The following is a 15,806-nucleotide window of genomic DNA, read 5'->3' on the forward strand; positions in this document are numbered from 1 at the left end:
TAATTACTTGGTTAGCGGAGAGCCAGCTCTACGGTGCGGTTGACCGCATGTCACACTCCTGGCCCCGATTCGGAGCTTGGAGGCTCCTGTAGGGGCCAGCCAGGATTTTCATCCCAGGACCACTTAGCCTCCTTTCTGCTGCCTTAGTGTGGTGAGTAATGAAAGCCTCACGCCTGAGTCGTCTCAGGGCAGGCCCTGGGGCAGGGGGCCGGAGCTGCGAGCTGCAGGCTGCCCTCCCCAGGAGCAGACACTGGGCGTCGTCTCTCCTGAGCAGGGGCCAGGCTCTCTGTGCACATAGTGGCCATAGCCTGTGAGCCTAATTATCTGCATCTGACCAGTTTCTGTTCTGCACCCGACTTTCTGTTCAGCCCCAGCAGGGGTCCTGTGGTCCTTGTGCTGGAGAGAACCAGAAGGGTCTGGGAGGCCTCTCCTGCAGAAGGCACTTTACGAAGATTGTGCCACTTCATCCTTAAACCTGACAGTAGGTCTGTCATATCTACATTTCTAGATGAAGGATCCCTGACCCGAGATCACATTGTCAGTAGGGACTCAGCACTTGAACTTGGCTCTTTCTAACCCTGTGGAACGAGCCCTGCAGTAAGGCTGAGAGCCCAGTAGGGATGTGCAGTAGGGATGTTGGGAGGCCAAGTGGGCTCAGCAGCCTGGGGGCCTCTGTGGCTCAGAGTCTGCCTCCCCAGAGGCTGGCCTTCCTCTGCAGGGGAGGGGGAGGAGGCTCAGAGGATCATTCCTACATCTCTCGGCCCCAGGGAAGGGCCCTAAATCAGAATCATTCTATTCAGCTAGAGACCTTGGAGCTCAGGGTGCTGAGTACGAAAACAGGTGATTAGGCCGAAGTACATCTTGCCCCGTGTAAGAATGTCTCTGGTGCTAATGGCCATGTTGGGGTGCTGGGAATCTGGCTGGTGGGACAAGTGGGACTCTTGGCAGACTCCAGCCTTCCTAAGCATGAGATCGGGGCTGCAGGAGAGGACGGGAAGGGTGTGCCATGCTGCTAGTTGCTCCTGCCATCTGGGAGTGGCTGTCTCCACTTCTGCTCGGTGCTGGGGGCATGGCAGCTCACGCAGTGCAGGGAGTTAGCAATGGGCAGGGTGTGCGCACACTCCAGGCCCATGGAGAAGGCACCAGATTCGTCCCCATGCCTGCTAGCTGCATCAGCTGCCCTTTCTCAGCCACTGCCTCCAAACCTTCTTTACTCTACATCTGGATTGTCTGAGGCACACAGTGTGGAGTCACAGGCTGTGCCAAGCTCGCCGTCACTGGCTGCTGCACACTGCCAGGTTTCCATGAAGGCTGCTTCCCGAGCTTAGAGGACATGTCTCGCCTCAGGCCACCACCTGAGCCAGACAGCAAGGCTGAGTGCAGACCCCGGCCCAGGGGCAGAGGCAGCCCGTCTTGGGGGCCCTCGTGATTTGCAGGGTGGGTGTCATCCCTCGACTCATACTCTAGCACCAGACAGTTCATGGCGCACGGGAACTACCCACAAGGGATCGTCTCGGCACTCGGGGTGTCTCTGGGAGAAGCTGTAGATGAGAGGGAGGAGAAGCGGGTACCAGAGAGGAAGGGAGGGGCATGTCCCAAGACTGGAGAGGAAGAGGCCAGCTGAGGAACTTACTGCAGCATCTCTGCCAGCAGCCTGGCTCGGGATGCCCGGGATCTGGGGAGGGAGGAGACATCCTTCTCCCACAGGCCCAAGGCCGCCGCTGCGACTTCACACAGTGCACGGGACTTCCAGAGGCCAATCGGTCCTATGGTGACAGGAAGTGGAAAATGTGGGGAAGAAAACGCCAGTCCAGCTGTGACACGCACAAGGCCACTGTGGGATACTGACGTTTGTCCACTCTGGCTGGGAGTACAGATTCTGGTTCTGGATGGGAAGTATATTCCACGCCCAAGGCCTGTGGGTAGAGGGAAGTGTACATGGTGGGGAAGGGTCCACCTTAAGGGACAGCCCCCAAGATCCACACCCTCCCCCCAGCTGCCTGGCTGGCCCAGGTACAGGCTGGTCCCCAGACACCACCAAACATCCTGAACATAATCCAGTTCCCTGAATGTTGGCCTTTCACTGAAGAGGCCAGAGTTTGCAAGTCTTAATTCCCTTGAATTGGGGGTGGCAGGGACAGATGGGCGGCTGTGGGCAGCTGACACCCCCTGCTACCTCATCCTAACAGGTCTGGTCTGTGCTTTAGAGCATGGCTCCCTGAATTCCAGGCAGAGGCTCGTATTTACCCGCTCAGAGCTGCACGGAGGCTCTGCGTCCAGAACCAAGTTAGGAATCATAGCAAGATTCTAGGAACAGCCAGCCCAACACATGGGAATTCCCAGGGAGTTATATAAGCTCGGAATCTGGCCTGGGAAGCTTGAGTTTAAGTTTCAAACAAATCTCAGAGCCCTGAGAGCATTTGGTGGAGGAGACGGAAACTGGGCTTGCTGCCTTCCTAAGGGACATGGGGACCTGTCCATTTGAAGGCCCTTCTCTTGTTCTTGCTCTAGGTCTAGCTGAGAACTCTGACAGGGGCCAAAGACTCCCTGGGGACAGGAAGGACCACCAGCCCTGGGGCTGCCATGGCCTCGGATGGGCTGCCAGCTTCTGGGCATCCCGTGGGCCCCTGGGGTAGCAAGGGAGTGACCGCAGGATGGGCTCTGAGTGAGGGCTTGGTCTGCTAGGGATGCTCCCTTCCCTGCACCTGTGGCCACATCCTTTGCAGCCCTGGGTTGGCCCCGAGCAGCGGAAGGGCACAGACTGAAACCTCCATGATTGCCTGGCCTCTCCTCCTCCCACGTGGTTCTCTTCCTCCTAATTGTCATCCAATGCTGGTGTGCTGGATAGAGATAGAGCTGTGTGTGTGGGGCGGGGGGAGGCAGCAGGCTTTGTGCTAAGATGGGGCAATGGTGTAGGTGCTTTATTTTGGGCAGTAACTCTGGGGAACAGGAGTGGAAGACATGGACAACCAGCCAAGGAAGAAGGGATGTCTCAGAATTGTCCCCCAGAAAGGGGGGTTCCACAGGGCATCTGTTCAAGCATCCCCTTCCACCTCCAGCTTTCTGAACATTGAGTGCCCTGTAGGGTCCCTCACTGGGGTGACAAAAAAGCTTCTGGACACAAAGGGGCAGCCAAGGGGAGGCACGGCCAGGTGACAGTCACCAAAGCTGGTTGCCATGGCAATGGCTTCAGTAAGTGGTAGGCCTAGAGGATGTAAGGTGGGACCCAGAGGGCTATTTAGCTTTCAAGAAGCAGACAGCCATCCCTGGTGGCTCAGGAGAAGAGGCAAGGGTGAGACAGGAGTATCGTCAGTAGATGGGTCTCAGACATCCGACGCATTCCCTGGGAGCTGGGATGTCAGAGACTGAGGGCCTGAAAGCTCCATGCACGCCCAGTGCACTCACCACTCCCTGCAGGGCTGGCTCCTCGCCTTCTCTCTGTCGGCCTCTGTGCGCTCACGCATGGTCCAGCACACCTGCTCCTGCCTCACCTCCATACGGCCCCTGCAGTCAAGGGTTCTTGAAAAACACCCAAAATGGAGATAAAGAGACACCCAGCAGAGGATAAGGAGACCAGGGAGGGTGATTGCAATAGAGCAGGAGAGAGGCTGCGATATGAAAAATCCTTAGCAACCAGGCACAGGAGAGAACATACCCTGACTGTGCTACGGTACAGCTGGTGGGACCTCACTGGGGCACCCCCAGGGCAGGGGCAGGTGGATGGAGTGGGGGCCCTCAGACAGCAAGAGTGCGTGGGGCAGCAGAGTGAACCCTTGTACTTGTACGCATTAACTGTCATCACAGTCAGGGATGCAGCTGACTTCTAGGACCCAGGCGTCCACACTTCCTGCTTCAAACCGTTCTCCACCTTTGCTCTTGTCTGCTTCCCTGACCGTCACTACCTCCCTCTGTCTTGCATTCCGTTCCCCCAGAAGGAAACTTCTTGTTTTGGTAGTTTGATCAGTAAGGAGCCCCCGCTGCTATTTCTGGAAGGGCCCAGCACCTGGTCAGACGGGCCAGGGTCGGGACAGCGACACCTGGAACACAGCAGTGCGACCACCGTGGAGGCTTTAGTAGCTGCTTTGCTCAGAAGGGGCAAGAATAGAAATGAAGCCTCGGGTCACCATTGGCATCTGAGCCAAAGCATGACCCAGATGAATGGCAGGTGAGAGGCAGAGGCTGAGGGATGGAGTCTGGCCTCTCCTTTCAGCAAACGCCCCCACCATCATGTGAAGAGGGTCTCCTTGCAGCCACAAGCCCGTGGTCCCCTTGGGCCTGTTACCCAGGGGATCCTGAGGGGTTATGATAGCTGGGATGGTTAATTTCATGTGCCACCTCGACTGGGTGAAGGGAGGCTCAAATAGCTGATAAAATAATATTTCCGGGTGTGTCTGTGAGGGTGTTTCTGGAGGAGATTAGCATTTGAATCAGATGAGTAAAGAAGATCTACCCTCACCAACGTGGGTGGGTGTCTCCAGTCTGTGGAGATGGAATAGAATAAAAAGGCAAAGGGAGGGTGAGTTCCTTCTTGAGCTGACCGTCCATCTTCTCTTGCCCTCATACCCTGGGGCTGCTGGTCCTCTGACCTTCGGACTCAGACTGAATCACACCGCAGGCTTTCTTGGGTCTCCAACTTGCCGACAGCAGATCGTGGGACTTCTCAGCCTCCATCATCGTGTGAGCCAATTCCTGTAAGAAACCTCCTTTTATAGGTCTATATATACACTGCTGGCTTTGTTTCTCTGAAGAACCCTGATTAACACACAGACCCATAGTTGGGAGGGTTCCCGGGCATCCTCCCTTCCCTCCCCAAACACTACCACCTCCTGTGGTTTTCTTTACAGTCTTATAAAGAAATAACTGCAAATAAGAGAAGAGTGACCTAAGAGTGGTCTTCCTCTGGGACATGTGGACAGCTTCCTCCTTGGCCTTCACCATGGCTTAGCTCATTGGAGAGGCCCTTCCAGTCTGCCCATTTCCCTCCATGTCCTGGCCACCACCTTACGCAAGGACACCACCATGTCTTTCCTGGAATTTTGTGGTAGCTTCTTCATTGTTTTCCCTACGTTCATGCAGTCCGTTCTCTACCTTGCCCACAGACAGAGTTTAAAGCACAGATATGGTTGTGCCACATTCCTTACAACTCTTCAAAGGGGGCACTCTTGCCTTTGGCCTAGAAGGCTCACCCCTGCTTGCCTGTCTCTTCTCATCTCAGTTCCTTCTTCTGCCCCCCACTCCTCTCCCCTGCCGCACCCTCTCTCTTCTTTTCCCAGCCTCCCCCCAGCCTAGCCCAGCTCTCTCCTGCCCCTCTGGGTACTTGCATATGCACATAACCCACCAGAACAGACTTCCCTCTCTCTGAAAATGACCTGCCATGCTGCTCCCCCAGCAGCTAGATGAGATTCTCCTTGTAATCCCTCTGTACTTTGTACTATAATAATTATTTGCCTAGTAGCTATTATCTAAGTATTTAACTTTTGACCTCTTCATTACATCATGGTCTCCATGAGCATAGGCACTGTTACAGGCTGAGCTGCGTCTGCCCAAATTTATGTGACTATACTTGGAGACAAGTCCTTAAAGGGCTGATTAAGTTAAAAGGAGGTCGTGAGGGGCCATGTTCCAGTAGGATTGTGTCCTCATAAGAAGAGAAATTTGGACTCAGACATACATATCGGAAGGCGATGTGCAGGCACAAGGAAAAGGTGGCCATCTACAAGCAAGGAGAGAGACCCCAGAAGAAAGCACTCTGCTGACATCTCAGACTTCCAGCCTCCAGAACAGTGAGGAAAGAAATGTGTGTTATTTATGCCACCTGCTCTGTGGCACTCTGTCATGGCAGCCCCAGCAGGATAACACAGGCATCATGGATTTGCTCACCTCTGTTTCCATAGCACCAAACACAATATTTTCTGACTGACCCGCCAGGGCCCCACCAGGCTCCAGGGATGCTTGGCCTCTTGAGCTGAATTGTCTTGCCTACGTTCTTCTCTGCGATGCTGGTGCCTGGCACAAGGAGCCTTAGGAGACAGCTGTTGCATAAATGAGTACAAGTGGGTGGCATGGAGCGAAGGTGCACAGAGGCAGAGCAAGTGTCCTGAAGCAACCATGATAAAATGGGCCACGTCCTCAAATTTCTCTGGCAGAAACATGCTTACCCCACTTCTGGGTAGGAGGGAGCTTCTCCCCTGCTATCCTGGCACTGCCCATTCTTGCCAAGAATCTCTGGGAAGGAAGCAGCTAGAATCTCATCCTTGAGCGGACTAGATCCCTCTGCCATGTGCTGCCAACGCCTGCTGTCCTCAGTTACAGGGCTTTTCATGTTTCTAGTTACTCATTCACCACTGTCCTTCCTCTCCAGACTGTAAGCTCCAGCCTCCCTCACCCTGTCTGTAGGGGCAGCTTGGCATCTGTGAGTGCCCCCTTGCCATGCATGTCCTGTGAATGGATGGGGAAGACTGGAGCCAGCAAAGGTGCGTGGATGGGTACACTTCCTCCATGACGCTTCCTTTCTGCCTCCTGGCTTTCAACTGATTCTATTTTTTGGGACATTGAAGAATGTGACTTCCTCCAAACTGAGAATTTTACTCCATATTTATGTCCAAGTCTGTTGATGTTTCCTATGGGACTTTTTTGAGATTTGGTGTCTATATCTCACCTTCAGAAATATGGTGCAGTCTCTGTGATGGTCCACTTTCTCAAACTTTGCTAGGATGTTTCTAGGGGCAGTGTCCTGGGGTGGGGTATAGCCCTGTGGAGTGAGCATTTGCTGGTTTTAGCGGATCAGTCACAATCTCCTTCAGTTTTGCCACCAGCATTATAGGGTGTCCTCTTGCCTCCATCGTCAATCCATGTGGTTTGGCTGGATGACAGCTCAGGGACAGCCTTTATCTCAGGTACCATCAGTTAGCCAATTCTTGCCCTCTGTCCACAATGGCCAAGTCAGGGAGATAGGCATGGGCCCAATCTGAACTGGTGGGGTCAATCCTAAGATTTTGTCTGGGACCACCAAGAAAGAGAAGCACTCTTTCTGTGGGATGGCTGAGGTGTTAGGCATCCCAAACCTGCTGATGATGTGGGGAGCCAACATGGAGGACAGCAAAGCCAAGAGATACCCAGGAACAGCATATGAGTACCTGCATCCAACTGTGCCAGGAGTAAGATATACCTAAACTAACTTCTTTTTTTTTCTTTTTTAAGATTTTATTTATTTATTTGGGAGAGAGAGACAGCATGAGGTGGGGGAAGGTCAGAGGAAGAAGCAGACTCCCCGCTGAGCAAGAAGCCTGATGCGTGACTTGATCCTGGGACTCCAGGATCATGACCTAAGCCGAAGGCAGTTGCTTAACTGACTGAGCCACTCAGGCGCCCTTAACTAGCTTCTCAATGGATATACATTGTATATCCATATTTGTATTTTGGGCAGGACATTCTACACATTGCAAGATGTTTACCACCCCCAGTTCCCACCAGCAAAGTGAAGGATGTTTCCCTAGTCATTGTAATAACCAGAACCACCCTCATCATTTTCGCATATCCCAGATGGCTGCCCTTGGCTTTTCAGTTACTTAAGTCAAGAATTTCCCCCTTTTTCTTTATTCCAGTTGGTTTTCTGACATTTTCAAATAATGACTAGTGACAGTCTGTCAACATTTTGGGGTGTCAGGGATTTAATCCTTAGCATGTCAGTTGATCTGGTATAGCTTGTTAGAGCACAGGACTAGTTCTGAGAGGAGCCAATGGCCAGACAGGTACTTGTCAACATGGATAAATGAAAAGTTGTCCAATTCTGGTTCTGGAAAAATGACACAGAGAGACAGACCTCAGCATATTAGGGCCAGTCTTGGATACTGGGATGACAATTGCTCGACCTAAATCAGGACAACTGCAGTTTACAAACCCAAGATGTACTCCCTTGTGGGCAACCAAGTGCTGCCTCCTTTGGGAGATTAAGAAAGCCACTTGGAAGGGTAATACCGAGTGAAAATGAGATGAGAACTCCAACGTGTTCAAATCAGTAAGGATCCTTATAAGATCCACAAAGATGGTGACTGGGGCTGTGAGACCAGGGCAGTGGTGGGAACTGGTTTAGGGAAGGAGGGATTCAGGCTTTGGCATTCTCTCTGAGCAGCACAGGTTTTATGAGGGGATGCTGTGTCCTGCCTCCACATGTCAGGTCTAAGTGAGAGGAGAAACATTTATCTCAACACTGAAGGGACCTAGAGATGTTCTAGTCCTTCCTTCCCTCAAGTATGGGCCCAGGGTGAACCAGCAATGGCTCCCCTGCCTACGGGACTGAGCATAGACTCCTCTTAGCATTCAAGCCTGTTTCAACCACAGCTCCCCATGCACTAGTGTGTGGTCTTACACCAGGCATCAGGCCTTGTGTTGCCTCGGATTATCCATCCATAAAGAGTACGATGGCAGTGCTCACCTCCAAGTGTTGTTCCAGCTGATACCAGAGTAAGTGTTGGCTGCTACAACCATCATTTTAGGATTTCTGCTGCATTCAGTAAAGAGCCAGAGATTGGATGTCAGAAGTCCTGGCTCTGCCACTTATTTAACTCAGAGCTAATAGTATAATTTCTTAGAGTCTTGATTTCTTCATCTATAAAATGGGAATAAAGACCATATCTCAAGGAGATGCTGTAAGGATGAAGTGAGATAATGTTTGTAAATAAAGTATAAGGAAAAGATTTTGGATAGTATGTCAGTCCCGCCATTTGGAAAGGCCCCAGGCCCTGGCTCCCCCTGCCCTCTAAAAAGCACAGTTTATGGAGAGATTCACAGGGAGGCATCTAGGGGGCTTGGCTCCCTCTCCTGCGAATCTTCACATAACTTTGTGCATCTCTCCCAGATTAGCCCATCTCATGAACAGCCAGCTGTGTGTTGTCCTAGCAGCTCTGCGGAGGGCTGGCTGCTCTTACCCCCTGTAGCTTGCCCGGCAGCACCCAGTATGGCTCTTCATGAAGAAATTTAAATGAAGGCTGGCCTGTGGAGCTTCTTCCCTGGGAAAGAAGTCCCAATGCTCCCCTAGGGCAGACATGCCACCTTGTAAGTTAGACACAGAGATGTGACTCCTGCTTATAACATCCGTAGGGACTGAAGCCTCAGCTGGAGGTTCGGCTTGGTGACAAATGCCCCATATGCAGGTTGAGTGGTCAAGCTTCCTTGATTAGAACGCTGTTCTGCCTGTGGGTGTTAAACCAGCAAAGGGAAGTTAGTTCTGTTTGCTTAATGAGCATGGGTTCAGAACACAGAAAGAAGTTATGTGACTTGAACGTAAAATGGCGCCAGGTCCTGCGAGGTTGCCATATCCGCCTCTGTAGTCAGGGTAGCCCTGCCCCACAGATGTGTGCGTTGTCCAGCCGGGAACCCCTTCCTGACATATGGTGATGGGCACTGCCTACATGTCCTCTGTCCCCCTCTTCTCATGCTCTCATTCTTGACACTTTATTTCTGGAGAGGGTTTGGTCTAGCTTCTGGAGCTACAATAGGCTTGAGTCTAGGTTATAATGTTCTGTGAGCAATGTGACCTGAGACAGTTCATTTCACCTCTTCTAACCTCGATTGCTCATCTAGCAAATGAGGATAAGAGTGTCTTTCACTGAGGGTGGGAGGGTTAAGTGAGCATGTAGTATACTTCTTCATTATGGTGCTGGGCCCTTATGATTCTCCCCACCCATAACCTGTGCTTTTACACATTCAGTTACTTTTCGTAGAAGAGTAAAATGACTCCTTGCTAAGCTTTCTTCCAGCTCAAGGATATATGTGATAGACAAAGAATATGGGTGGGTGTCTTGATTATGAAGGCAATGAGATCTTATTTCAAGAAGCATCCTGACATGTTTCAGGCTGGTAGGGTAGCCCTCTGCCAGGCATTGGTCTATCTGGCTGATGTGGGGACAGGCCCACTTTCTGGAGGTCGGGGGCCTCCTGAAGCCCCTCCTGTTGGTGGATTCCAGGCACTCTCCTCCTCGTGCTCCAGAGAACAGTTCCCTACAGCTTGGGCACTGTGAAGGTCAGACAGACAAGGGCAGGGTGATGAGTGTGCTGGTCTGGGAGGTCAATTCCAGGCACTTCTGGAATCGATGGACCCAAAACACTTTCCCACAAGAAAGGAAAGTGAGTCATCTGGAAAAAGTCACTCAATCTTCCAGGCAAATGAGCCACTGGAGGAGAGCTAGAGGTCCTGCACACCCACCAGCTTGTGGCTCAATACTTACCGCCCAGCCAGTGATCTCTGGCATGTGCTGGATATGGCTGTCTTGACATTCCTGGTCTCCTTAATGGCCCACCACCCTGTGCTCCCCACATGGAAGCATTCTGCGGTGGTAGGCATGTGAGCCGACGTACTGGCCAGCAGGGATGCAGTGTGGTACCTGCCCCCTCACAGTCCTACTCACTTGGGCATTTCTGCTCGGGCCCATTCAGCCTCTGCCCCCAACCTCACTGCTCGCATTATCCAGACACAAGACCTCTCCATGTTCATTTTTATTTAAAGACTCAGAAACACAGGCATCATATTTTGTCATCACTGTCAATTCTTCCAAAATCACACGCTGACATTTGTGTATAACAAAAACATCGGTGTGTATGTGTGTGTGTGTGTGTGTGAACTGTGCAAAGTACTAAGAACTTCCCAGACAGGCAGCTGAGCTTGTTTGGGGTGCCAGGGCCTGGCATTCACATGGTGGTGAGGCTGGCAGGAAATTGCCTGCCCACTGTCTCCCCACTCCACTTCTGAGGCCCTTTGGTGGACCAGATGTCCCTGTCACTTCAGCGTCCTCTGACCTCAGTGGTGACTATGGACTCTACTGCATTCCTCAAAGCAAGTCATCTTGGCTGCCAAACGCCACTGATAACCAAGATGTATAAATTGCTGGGCCAGAGTAGAATGTGAGGGTTCAGACAAGGTGTTGGTTTCATCTTCGTAGCCAAAATGAGTTTGTTCTTTACGGCAAGTTGGCCCAAAGGGTCTACTTCTGTTCCTGCTCTTGTCTGTGGGCTAAATGGTCATGAAGGCTGATGTTTTTGGCTGAATGTGTTTGAAAACAGCCCAGAGCGTGGGGTTTGGTCATGCGCTTCCCTGCTTTCTGGGAATCCAACCCCAAAGGATGTCCTGGTGATAGCTGGCCTATGGCATTGCTTCCTTCCTGAGGTCATACCAATGCCTGCCCCAACTCCGCCACAAGAGAGGCCAGCTGATGCCTTGCAAAGGCACTGGACGCTGGCCCCAGCTCTCTGCTGTGAGGGGGTGCTGGGCCCTGGCGGGCTGTTGCTTCACCCACAGTCACTAGGCTGTTCAGCGATTCCTACCTACCACGAGCATCGTGTGGGCAGTGGCTGGGAGAGGAAAGAAGGTCCAAGTTAGTCTATCTTGTTGCTTGGTAACTGCCTTCGTTTTAAAAAAAAAAAGCTTTCCTTATTATCTGGGAATCTGAGTTAGTTCTGGTCTCCCTTGGGAACACGTGTCTCACTCAGCATGTTAATCCACGCACGTTATTGGTGATAGCATGATTTTAAGCACGCACATGATTTTTGTGCATGGTGGGCAACTAGTTTGGCATCAATGGCAAATGGAAACCTTCTGGTTGTCATTAACTCATGTACAGGGCTCCCTGGGTTTAAGCTGGATTTTGTCTTTCTTTGATTTGGAGCAAATTTCTCAAGTCTATTAAATCTATGATCATCTGGAGAGAGGAGAAGAGCCTTTGTCTAGGCGTGATCCCACCAGCATGGTAGCCACCTGGCGGTAACAAATAGCCAAGTCACATCCCCAAATTAGGAACTCTGAAAACAGGCGTTTGGTGTATCAAAGGCATCGTCACATCAGGCGAGGGAACGTTTCTGGATTTTGTTGCATCTTTGAAAACCAGGGGATCCTGTTACCAAAGGCTAATTTAGTCAGCCTAATTTAAACTTGAGTGGCTTCATAAAAATAAAGAGAAGGGGCTTATGAATTGTGACTTTGAGCTGATAAGAATGTATTCTCAAGGTCTGACTCTCTTGAGAACGAGACCGCCGCATGACAGGGCTTCTCCCGTCCGTGTTTATGGGAGGTCTGGGCTGCTGGGCTCAGGAAGGGGCCTTGATGGACCCCGCCAGGCAAGGTCCCAGGATCAAAGGTGCCCCTCCTCCTCTCTCTCCTCCCGGTTCCCTTGGGTTCTGCAAGTTTGCAGCAATGCCTCAAATCCCTTTTCTCCTCATTATACTTCCAGTCTCTAGACCAACACTTGTACTGCCTGATAGGGAAACATTTATTTAAAAAAAAGAAAAAAAGAAAACCGTCACAAGGTGGTAAATCTGAACTCTGGTTAAAAACTGCATGTTTCAGTACTGAGAAATCATATTTTGATAATGCTAATTGTAATAATTTTCTCTAAAGCAATAAAAGGAAAATTCTGCCTTTCTAGGCTGGGGTTGACCTTCCTGTTCCTTTTATTGCCACACAAAACGCAATTATAGTGACGCTTCCTTGAAATGGTTTCAGTTCTTGAATAATAATTATCACTGTCTAGACATAGCATGGGGCTTTGGTAAGGGTTTAAAGAAATTGGCTTTTTCCAAACTCCCTCCAACCACTTAAATGGATTCCCTCTTCTCCACGGAGCAGTGGCCAACACTGATGTTGAGTATGTGGGCTTTTTAGAGTTTTCCAAAATTCACATGGTACGTATAAAAATTCTGCCCACTTGATATCAGCTCAGACATTTCTTTCTTTCAAGCTCAACCAAGTCATTACTGGTTTTACAAAAAGGCAGCACCAGATGTATGAAAAATAGGCAATGTATGACCTATTAGAAATATAGAAAGTCTAACAGCTTTACTTTAAAAAGATGTTGTTAGAAAGAAGCAATGCAAAGGGACAGTGGCGGCAAAACAAAACGTGTGGCTTAGAACATGGGTAGGAAACAAAGCCAAGTGCGATCTCGTGCCTCCAACAGGAGCTGCGTGCTGGGCTGCCCCAGGGACTCTGGGGACCCGGCGAAGGCCCTGGGCCGGGAACACCCTTGCTGAGTGGCCAGGTGGCAGGTGACTGAGGTATATAGAGAGGTGATGGAGCAATCTGGACCCCCTCCAAGAAGCCCAGGGAGGCCTGTAAAGACACTCTGCCAACGCCCTGGGCCCTGTGCCCGCCACCCAAGCCCTGTGGCCCTTCCCCCTCTTCCAGGCTTGCGTGTGCAGCAAACAAGAATGCTACCGCCTAGCGGTCCGTTGCAGAGCAAATCAACCCGCATCAGCAGCTTCTCTTCTCAAAGATCCTTCTTTACAGTTTGCGCAGAGGGAAGCATTTTGTCGGAGAACAACGGCAGGGTGCGCTCTTGGTGGGGGGTTGTGGGCGAAGGCACGACCTCCACCTCCCCCGGCTCCCATCCCCGTCCAGGGGAGCCTTGCCAGGAGCCTCGAAAGGGGCCTGGGACCCTCTGCGGCCTTGACTTCCTCTCCTTGCCCCCTGGGGATCCGGGGGAGCCTTCGTGTGCCTGGGGAGCAGGGTGTGGGGAGCAGGGTGTGGGGAGCGCGTCCTCAGAAGCTCTCCACAAAGCTGCCTGGGAAGAGACCAGTGCGGCCGTTCCTCTGCAGGGTCCCCTTGTACCAGCCGTCCTCACGCTTCTTGTGCACAAAGACGATGTCGCCTTCCTTCAGCTCAATTTCCGCCTCGCTCTGGGGAGGATATGAGACCACGACACGGTACCTGCGGGAAACAGACACCACATTGGGTGAGCCTGACCCTAGGCTGGAGGATGACCTCTGGGGCCGGCTCTTCGCTCTTCTTTTCCATTTCCATTCGGTGTAAATTATTATAATTTGGGGCTACTTCCCCTACTTTAAAAAATTTCTACTTTGATTTTAATTTTTATACAACCATTTCATTGTTTATTAAAATTAAAAAAATAATTTTCCCATGGCATCCTTTTGGACCCTGATCTATGCAGCTGGAACGTTGCTGCCTGACTGCAGTCCGTCCCTCCAGCGCATCTCAGACCCTGGCCTCCCCTGGGGAGGAGCGGCTGGAAGAGGGCAGCTGCCTCTGTGGGTGTGGAGGCTGGGCGGTGCGTGTGGCCAGACCCACAGCTGCAGAGCACCCACCCAGCAAACGGCCCCTCTTCCCAGCCCAGGGTGTACACTTCAGCTCCTGCTGTCTGCCATGGGCCACAGGAGAGGAATGTCAGCCAGACTAATGGCCCAGGAGCAGAATGACCCATAGCCTTCAAGGACTGGGTCACCCATGAATAGGAAATGAGCCAGGGGAGGAGCCATGTACTGGAGGGTTGGTGATGCTGGGCCTTAGAGGCGCCAGGCTTGACCTGGATTAGAGGGGCCAGCCCCGGGAAGCACTGTCCTGCTGCTCTCTCCTCCCTGGCAGTGCCTGGGCTGTGGTCCTGGCCCACAGGCTGGGGCGAGAAGGGGGGATGTTCCTTTATCCTCAGTCTTCCTTGGGCTGCTGTCTGTGAAGGCCTGTCCCCAGGGTCCTGCCTCCCCCACCAGCCACAGCTACACAAATGGCCCCTGAAGGAGATCATCCTGGTGTCCCAGCAGCCGGCTTTCCTGAGGACTGTCAAGGGGCTCTCTATGTGGAGCCTCTGACCTGTATGTTCTGGTTTGGGAGAAACCAAGGCATTATAAAACAAAGGAGATCCTACATCAGCATTTCTTAAAGTGTGGCTGTAGTCTTCACGACCCCTGGGTCAGACGCCTGGCTCTATCCTGGACCTACTGATGAATCTCTGTGGATGGGTCCAGGAGTGTGGATTTTTAACAAGTTCTATGGACAAATGTTTGCTTGCTGCTGTCTGTCAAAGTGAAAGTGCTGAGCAAGTCTTTATTCTTCAGCCACCTGTGCAAAGGGCCTGGGGCATTGGCCCATTGGGGTCAGGACAGGGAACCCATGGTTTGGGGCAGCCGGGGTTGGTACTCTGGAGGCTGGGGGATGATGCACAGGCAGAGAAGACCCAGGCCCCACTCTGGGAAGTGCCTGGTCCCAGCTTGTTCCAGGTTGTGAGAGTAGGGGGCAGAGAGCAAGGTGGCTCCTGAGGCCACCTTGGCAGGCAAGCAGGGCTCCTATTGCTGAGGGAGCAGGGCCAGCTGGGCAAGCTAAGTGCTTTGGAACGGCTGCAGGTGTGGGAGCGTTGAGCCAGTTCTCACTGCTGTCCCTGGGCCTCAGACATGCACTTTTGGGGTATAAAGGAGGACAGAAAGGATAGTATGCCTCTCTCCTTCCTCCCAGCCCAGAATCGCTGCAAATGGCTGCCTGCAGCTACTCCCCATGGACAGATGGGCTCTGTGTCTGTGAGATCTGTGAGATCAGCCAGCGTGTCACAGGCCACACGGTTCCCACATGTCCGGCACCCAGGCTGTGTGCGTGACGGCAGAGACCAGTGCTGGCCCTGCCTGTGGCTCTCTGCCATCCTCCACCTCTTCTCCAAAGCCCTGCCTCCTTCTCTTCCCTGAGGAAGAAAAGGCAAAGAGTGACATGATTTCCCAGGCTTCAAACACAAGTTTTGGCTTTTGCTTCAACTACCAGATGTGAAGCAGCAAGCAACTCTGAAAATGTAATTTGCTAGAAAAAAAATAATTTGGTGCTTCTGAGCAATTCAGCGATTTAATGAGCCCAGATGGATGATGTGGGCCTTCTGTACAAGAGTCGAGCGTTTACCGTTCCTGTCCAGATCATTCCAAGACTCTGAGCTATTTTTCCTGCTGCATGAAAGTAATTGATACTCCCTGTTCTAGACGCGAAGAGCCAAGTGAACAGTTAAGGACAGCAGCTACTCCCGTGTTATGACTGTGGTGTCACAACTCAG

The 15,806-nt window shown here is 51.9% G+C and overlaps 1 protein-coding gene across 1 annotated transcript in view; it reads right to left on the reverse strand.

Moving 5' to 3' along the window:
- Window positions 1-12,800: 12,800 nt before the first annotated feature.
- SH3RF3 (SH3 domain containing ring finger 3) overlaps window positions 12,801-15,806 on the reverse strand; it is a 385,024-nt gene continuing 382,018 nt past the window's right edge. The window contains exon 10 of the mRNA XM_045771844.2: window positions 12,801-13,696. Within this exon, the coding sequence (XP_045627800.1) occupies window positions 13,528-13,696 (169 nt within the window). The 3' untranslated portion in view covers window positions 12,801-13,527. The remainder of the gene's footprint in view (window positions 13,697-15,806) is intronic.

Source organism: Ursus americanus, chromosome 7 (assembly GCF_024610735.1).
Source record: "Ursus americanus isolate L20-20 chromosome 7, mUrsAme1.1.p, whole genome shotgun sequence".
Classification (NCBI taxonomy): Eukaryota; Metazoa; Chordata; class Mammalia; order Carnivora; family Ursidae; genus Ursus; species Ursus americanus.